Raw genomic sequence first — 8693 nt, forward strand, 5'->3', positions numbered from 1 at the left:
TTTGTAAGGAGGCTCTTGTGTTCTGACCTTTTTTTTTTTTTTTTTTTTTTTTTTTTTTTTTTTTTTTTTTTTTTACTGTTACTTGAAATCAAGACTGGTGTTGCCAAGATGTAATTGTAACCATCTGGCTGGTTCTATGTCTTCTATAAACCAAACTGGGCCCGTAAGCTGCCAGTCTCCACATCAGCACACTATGGTGGCAATTAGGTTCCTCTGTTTTTTGTGATGTTTCGCACACACCCTGCCTCTCCTTTTGGTTCAGATTCCTTTCAACAGGAAGAGAATTTGAAACATAAATTCACTCGGGGAAGTGGAGATGCTGAAAGTTCTAAATCTAGTTGCTGAGCTCTGGCTCTTGGGATGTTGGCATCTTTTAAAAATACGTGAATGTTAACATTTAATGTTCTTTTGTTTAACAATGTTTTCATTTGGTGTAATCAGACCATGGCAAATGGTTTTCTTATGCAGAAGGTACTGAGCAGAGAGGACCCTTGAATGAAATGAGAGCATGGGTATATTGGTGGGGCGGGGGAGGATATTTGCAATGTATATTCCCACTCTGTCCATATCGAGTTAGCCCTGCCTGCATATCAGGCTCTGTGCTGGGCTCCAGGGTTGCAGAATTCCTCTTGTTCACAGTAGCTTTGTGTTGAAAGCCTGCATAAGTGGAAGGCACTTAATTGCTGAAGACAGAGATGAGCAAACCACTGACTAGAACTCAGGGAGACAGGGAGTGTGCGGAGTCCAATGGGTGGACAGCATCAAGAGGAGACAGCAGAGCGTGCCTCGGGCAAGCCTTGTGCATCGGAGCATCTGGGGACATTTGACCAAGGAGGAAAGTGACTCTCGGGGCAGCAGATGAGTGTCAAAAAGTAAACTAGCTTGACGTTTGTCTTAGGGTTTCTGTTGCTGTGAAGAGACACTATGACCACGGCAAACTCTTACAAAGGATAACATTTAACTGGCTTACAGATCTGAGGCTTAGTCCTTTACCATCACAGCGTTAAACATGGCATGCAGACAGACAGAGTGCTGGAGAAGGAACTGAGAGTTCTACATCTGGATCTGTAAGCAGCTGGAGGAGAATCTGAGCCACTAGGAATCTGAGCTTCCGAGAAAGCAACGCCTGCTCCCAAGTGACACTCTTCCTCCAACAAGGCCACAGCTACTAATAGTGTCACTCCCTATGAGCCTATGGGGGCCGTTTTCATTCAGACCACCACAAGGCATTTATCCAGTGCAGGGCATTCAAGGTACTGGAGCAAAGGCTGTGCACTGCTGATTGGCAAGGTGGCCAAGAGCTTGCCAGGGTGCAAATTAATGAACTTCATTCAACTCACCAAAAAATGATGGCAGAGAATACATACGAGTTTTTTGGGGGGAAATGTAGTATGGTAACCGGATTTTGGCTGAAGATAGGATGCATCAGGTCTGAGAGGAGAGTTAACCAATAAACCTGCTGGGAAATAAAGACATTTTCCATGTCGAGTCATGGAGATTCAGAGAAATGCACGCCATCAGGCCGTGGTGCACTTGGGGAGATCAAAGGACTGCTTGTGGGAGCTGGTTCTCTGTCTCTGCCGTGGTCCTGGATTGGACAACCGTCACTGGGCTTCGCAGCAAGTGCCTTTTGTTCCATGTTGGCTCTGAAAGTCTGAATTTCTACAGGATCGCCAGACTGCCATTTGTCAGTGTGGACTCTGGGGTGGAGAAGCAGGTGCTCAGGAGAGGTCAGCCTCCTCCGTGTGGTATCTGAGCCCTTTCCGGGGAAGAGGAAGAGGGGAAGAGGGTGCTCTAGTCCAGGGGAAGAAGATGCTGTAGTCCGTTGAGAATATGGATCTCAGGCTGCAGTTCACACAGGGTAAAGATTTAGAAAGTTAATCACCACTCTGGTGAACTGGCATGGCTGCAGGGGGTGTACGGGGGGCGGGGGGTGAGGGGTGGGAAAGAAATCTGCAATAAATGATTTCCACTTAACTGGGTTTCCCTTCAGCAAAATACATCACAGCACCAACTGTCGATAACTGGTTTCCCTGGTACATTCAGCCAACTTGATCTGTAGGCAGCCTTGTGGTACCATAGGATGAAGAGGGCGGTTAGCAGTGATGGTAATAAACTCCTCTAGCTCACAGAACTCTTCCAGATAGTAAACTTGGGTGCTAACAGAGGGGACCATGCTATAGCTGATCAGAATCTTGGTTTAGAGAGGTTACGCTGTGCATCAAGGAAGGTGACACCTGACTGAGGACCAAGTGTTTGGACTTCTCCAGACTGTGGTATTGAGATTAGCCTTTTCTATTGAGAGAATTGTGATAGTCCACCAATAGGATAGCCCTCCATGTCTATGACTCAGTGCAGCCAAAGCTGTGGTTCATACAAGGCTTTTCAATTATCCCTGATGTTACAGAAAGGTGGTCTACACGGCTCCTAGAGGTACTGCAGTACCAAGCCAATGTCTGCAGTGGGCAGAGAGGCTACTCCACTTTCCTCCTGTAAAATACACTCACCATATCAATCAATCTTAGAGCGTGCATCAGATATTGAAGTGACGAGAGCAGGACTCCACTTCATCTTAGTCAGCAGGCTAAGAAGTTACATATATGACTAAACAGTAAAAACAAAATACTTTATGAAGATGTACAATGTGGTATTTTGACATATACATGTTCTGTGAAATCAAATTATATTTTCGATGGATTAGATATAGGTGCGTTCCATTTTTGCAGGCCCTGAGTTGGTAGATTTGGTGTTGAAGAAACACAGTGAGTTTCTCTTAGTGTTTTTAGGCCGCATGTGCAGTAGCTGTTCCAAATTATTAAAATGGGCAAGGAGGTATGTTTCTTTGAGAGTGAGTTATGTGGAACTTTTCTGGCAAGACAGTTAACTTGCTTCCAAATAGGATGTATTTTCTATTTCTGAACAGCCATAAAACCGAGTTGAGTTATTTAGCGTTGTGGAATTTGGAATCCAGCATGCAGGAGCTGGTACCTGCATGTGTCCCCAGCGTTAAGCTGCAGCGCCATCACAGCCAGTTTTGGAACAGTAGTCATACCTTTTTATAGCATGCAGAATGATCAAAGTTTGCAAGCAGTGCTGCCTCCCAGCTGTCAGGGTCTCCCCAGTGCTCTGCCTTCCGCCCCACTTGCTACCATGTGCAGGGGCGGCGGGGATGCTCTTCCTCCACCTGCCACTTAGCTGCTTGTTGGAGTTCTCTTGTTATTTACTGACCCTAAGCACACGGCCTGCCTGTGCTTTAGAAGGAAGAAGGGCAGCTCAGAATTTTACGCCACCAAACAAGTGTGGTGAATAGAGACATGCAAGACAATCAAGACATGATGTATCATTTTTAAAAGCAGTCTCACAGATGATAGATGTGCAGCCTCACACCAAATTAAGTGAATGAAATGTGGTATCTCCTTAATGTATTACCTAGAGCTCTCATATTCTACCTGCCCCAGGCCCAGCTAAGCAGCTGCAGTGATGGCACTGGCTGCACCTCTGTTGCTGTCGTCGGCTTTCTAAGGAGTGTTGGCATTGACCACTGACCTCTGTTGGTGTGAGTGAAAAAATTCTCACAGTGAAAAGTGATATTTAACAGAGAGAGGACAGACCGACAATGTGGAGGTAGGGACCAAGCACTCAGAGCCCTGGTGTCCCCTCCATAGAGATCTAACGAAGAGGAAGGGACCAGGGTGTGGCCAGAGTGTCGCCCTACTCCTTTCCCCATGGGGAGTGGCTTCTGGTTTTTTGTTTTGTTTTGTTTTGTTTTGTTTTTCCCTTTTTGGCTAAATTTTCCCTATAGAGCGTGATCAAGTGAAGTAGACTTTCTAGAACATACACGTCTCCAAAGACCGGCACATTTACTTACAAAGTAACAGTCCTTTGTCTAATTGAGGTAGACTTTACTTAACATAAGTCCATCAGATTTAAGTCTACAGACAACTGGGATCTAGTGCGTTCGAGATGCTGAAGAGCCCATACTTCAGTCTAGACCCTGGGTATCTTTATCACCCCAAAGGGAAACCTCGTCCTGACCACCTGTGCCCCTCCCCATGGGAGTTCTGCCTCTTCAGAGCTTCGCAGCCTCTGTCTTCCTGTTTCTATGGATGGGCCTGTTCTGGAAGAATCTGGTGCCTCTAACATGGTGTGCTTTTCAAACGTCACACACTGATGTTATAGCATCTATATAATTATTACTGTGTTCCTTTTGCGAGGCTAGAGTATTCTATTGTATGGATGTACCATAGCTTGCTCTCTTGTGGTCTGACCATGGGCCTTTGGGTTTCACAACCTCTGTCTGAGTAATACTGCCGTCAATGTGAGTGTACAAGTATCGAAGTATCTGCTTTCCATTCTTCTTGGTTATACACCTAAGAGTGAAATTGCCACGGTAATGCCACTTATGTTTTAAATCTCTTTTTGGTTTAAATTATTTGCCAGCCTAGACTTTTTTACATTTGAAAAAAGGTGCACTGGAGATACAATGCTTGGCCTGGTGTTCCTGGCAGTTAATGTGAATCTAAATCACTTCAACTGTAATGAGGTACAGGTGCTCTCAGAATGCTAGGACTTGTTGTCTACCTTGGCTGTCCCCCTTGGTAATAGAAGGTTCTAGAATTAGGCTGGCTGGACTCGGATCCGATCTCATCTCCGCCATGTACTAGCGCTATAGCTGTTGTCAAAACTTTCTCCTCCTGCCTCAGTTTCCTCTCCTGAAAAAAGGCAGAACTGCATATTTCCTAGGGTCATGCTGAACTCTGATGGGGTCAGACCCAGGTATGGCCTGCCTGGACTTCAGGGACAACAACCCACATGGTTCCAGGGACCAGGGGGTCTAGGAACAGAGTCGTCAGCAGGTTTCTGCATTCTTCTCCTGGCCCACTTCCGAGTGTGCGTCCATGGGGTCTCTGTGTGTCCAGCTGTCCCTTCCCTACAAAGACACTGGACAGAATCGGATTCAGATACCCCTAAGAGCCCAAGTTTAAATTAATCACTCTTGAAAGTCCCTGACTTCAAGTGAGGTGCTATTTTTAGGCATTGTAGTCAGGGTTTCAACACATGGGGAAAGAAAAGACTTGCTGGTCCTTATAAAGCCACAGCAGGTGTGCTCCCTGGGGTGGGGGTGGGGGTGTCTGCAGGGACGCTGATTCTCTATGCTGACTTACTGGCTGTGTGTGACCCTGGAAAACTGGGGAACCTAGATGCAGAAGTGCCCGTGGGTAGAAGTCTCTGTGGGGGACTGGTGGCTTTAAGCAGTGGGAACTAGCTTGTGCTGCACTGCTTTGGCAGGCCTAAGGAAGGATGCTGTCGACTTTAAAACCTGTGGCTGTGTAGCCGAGCATGGTAGTGCACACCTTAGTCCTAGCATTTGGGAGCTGGAGACAGGTGGATCAGAGTTTGAGACCAGCCTGGTCTTCCAGAGGGAGTTTCAGGGTAGCCAGGACTACACAGAAAGACCTGTTTTGAAAAACAACAAAACAAAATTTAAAAAAAAAAAAAAAAAAAAAAACCTGTGGCTGATAGACCCTGGCATAGGATATGTCATTGGGATGATTTTTAACCATTTCGGCGACATGCCCAGTGCTGTGTGCCATGCGTTAATCATAGTTGACCTCCACAAGTTTCTCCACACAGAAACTGCTCATTCAGTAGCACCCATACCCTCTCCCCACCCCACCTCTGCCCGTTTTTCTATTTTCTGCCCTTGCCACCTGCTGTTTCATAACAGCTACGGAGTGGAGGAAGGGAACCGGAACTAGTCGGGCTTTGTGCCAGGAAAGGATTGGGATTAGGGAGGTCACCTGGGAACAGGGATTTGGTCTGGGCTCACTGCCATCCTAGTTCACCGTTGACCCCTTCCTGAAAGCCCACTCTGAACCGGCTCCTTGCGTCTGCGCAGTGTCGAGGTTATAGACCTCAGGGTGTACGGACAGCGTGGGCAGTGGTGTGAGGCCCCGTGAAACGATCGTTTCGCTGGATCGCTCCAGCCCCCGTGTGCAGAATGCAGAGCAGGCGACCTGCAGGTCCGAGCCTGGTCTCACTGCCCTGGTAACGCTGCCCGGTCTTTTCCCTCTGCTTGCAGACCTACATTGGCTCCATCATCGCGTCGGTGAACCCCTACCAGCCCATCGCTGGCCTGTACGAGCACGCCACCATGGAGGAGTACAGCAGATGCCACCTGGGCGAGCTTCCACCACACATCTTCGCCATCGCCAACGAATGCTATCGCTGCCTGTGGAAGCGCCATGACAACCAGTGTGTCCTCATCAGGTGAGCCAGAGCGGAGAGAAGAAGGGGTGGGCCGACTGTCTGCCCCGCCCAGTAGAAACCTTATTCATGGGAGAGCAGACGAGCGCTCCAACCTACCTGGCTCCTGCTGAGGGCGCTCAGTTGCAGACAGATTGTGTGGGTTGGCGGTTTGCCCTACATAGGCCCTCCGTTCATTCATTTGTTCGATCATTTATTTATTCCCATTTTTTTTTCCTCTTTCCTCCCAATTTTCTTGCATTATTCTTAGGGCCATTTCACAGATGAAGCACTATCAGTCTGTTTATTCAATGGCTCTTTCATATTTGAAATATTTTACATATTTTAGTATGCTAATCACTATGCTTGAATGTTTTGAGCAAGACTTCTTTTTTCTGTGCTGTAGAAGAAATCTACTATATACATATATTAACTATCCTGATTTTAAGAAATTTTTTTAATAATGGGAACGCCCCCTAAGCAAGTAATTTTTAACCCGTAGGTCATGACGCCTTTTGGAGTGGGAATGGGGTCAAAGGACCCTTTCACAGAGGTTACCCAAGACCATCAGAAAACATGGGTATTTGCATTATAGTTCATAACAATAGCAAAATTACAGTTACAAAGTAGCAATGAAAATAATTGTATGGTGGTGGTGTCACCACAATTACAAGGAATTGTTTTAGAGGGTTGCAGCATTAGGAAGGTTGAGAACCACTGTCCTAAAGTTTACCTATGAGTTAGGTAGAGAACGAGAGCTTGCTGTGCGTGCATTAAGAGAATGTACAAGGGCATGTTTATTTAAATTAATTTTGTGTTAGATATGACATGCCTGTTGGAGCCAAGTCTAACGTGTCTCTATACTTTTCTGTCTTGGGTTAATTTTAAGGCAGGATTTTACTGTGTAACCCACACTTGTCTCAAACATCATTCCTTCTGCCTGAGCCTCCAGCATCACTCAGCTCTTCCTTACTCAGAAAATAAAGTAGCTGAAGCCCCCACCATGAAAGCCCTTCCCACCAAGAACGGCATTTCTTAAAAGACCTGGAGTACATTTTTATATGCTTCTTACATGTCCATTATTAATGGATGCAAATTGGCCCACTGCATATATCCCAGCGGCATCCTATCGGAGCCTGTTGTTTGCTCTGGGAGGCTGTGGCCGGAGTGGTGAGTCCGGTCTGGATGACATCCAACACAGATGTGATGAAGTGTTGAGGTTACCATGGAATATCCAAGTTCTTCATTCACGTGTCCCTCCAGGCACCCACTCATGGGACATGACAGTGACCAAGGAGTGGCAGGCCACGGAACTGCCACTGTGAATGATCTTGACAGCTGTTTTACATGGCTTTCTACCCCCAACTTGTGACAAAATAATTATATTATTTGAAGAGGGAAGGAAGTGGGAAGGACAGTTTGGTTGTGGGGGAGAGCTGTATATTGATACCCACAGGATTTCCAGTTCTGTGACAGTACGGCACAGGGACAGATGGAGAGTGCCGTCTGTCATTTTTGGACCCCAAGCCAATCAAGCTTGCCAACACTGTAGCCCCGCATCACACAAACAGACCTGGTTGTGCACATAGGCAGGTAATCGGAGGACAGTTCCCAGATGGTGAAGACTGACTGGATCAGAGGCTGAGGGGAGCAGGCTGTACCCTCCCCCATCCTCTCCCCAGATCAGAGAGACTCTCCCTGTGGGGGAGGGGTACCAGTGGAGGGCCTCCCACAGACCCCAGCCTAGGGAGAGCACGCCCGAAGATGGCTGAGATGTGTTCCTGCTGCCCAGTATGACAGTGAGCAATACACTGTGCCAGGCATGAAGGTGTGGGGACCTTTGGCAGCCTGTGATGTGAGCATGCTATAATGACTGACCGTCTCGGGTGCCACACCATTTTCATACTGCAGGATCTGGCCATTGTACTCATGAAAAGTTCCCCTGCTTTTTCTCTTTTGAACAAATAGAAATGACATGTACGTGAATGGATGAACTGATTTCCCTTCCCCCAAAGCCTGGGAGAGATGGACTTTGTTCTCTTCTCTGTCACTGTAGCAACGCTAACGTGAGGCTGTAGAAGTAGCTTGGATGTAACTGTCAGTGTATTAAGTAGATCAAACAGGGATCATGCTAATTCAAAGTTAGTCCAAGTGAAGCTACCCACTGTGAATAGAAATAGCTTTAAGAAATAGCATGCCTAATAAGGGAATTGGACTTGTGACTCAAACATCATGTAAGATTGTTGTTTTGTTTTGCTTTTGTAAGTCGGGGTCTACGCATGTAGCTCAGGCTGGCCTTGAACTCAGGATGCATGCAACTATCTCATTTTACTGAATGCTGGGATTAAAAACGTGCAACCAGGGCTGGTGAGATGGCTCAGTCGGTAAGAGCACCCGACTGCTCTTCTGAAGGTCCAGAGTTCAAATCCCAGCAACCACATGGTGGC

The 8693-nt window shown here is 46.9% G+C and overlaps 1 protein-coding gene across 1 annotated transcript in view; it reads left to right on the forward strand.

Annotated features, from left to right (window-relative positions):
• Positions 1-8693, forward strand: part of Myo10 (myosin X) — a 193209-nt gene that overhangs the window by 87807 nt on the left and 96709 nt on the right. The window contains exon 4 of the mRNA XM_021208651.2: positions 6083-6270. Coding sequence (XP_021064310.1) covers positions 6083-6270 — 188 coding nt within the window. The remainder of the gene's footprint in view (positions 1-6082; positions 6271-8693) is intronic.

The sequence above is a fragment of the Mus pahari genome, chromosome 11 (assembly GCF_900095145.1).
Source record: "Mus pahari chromosome 11, PAHARI_EIJ_v1.1, whole genome shotgun sequence".
Taxonomy (NCBI): domain Eukaryota; kingdom Metazoa; phylum Chordata; class Mammalia; order Rodentia; family Muridae; genus Mus; species Mus pahari.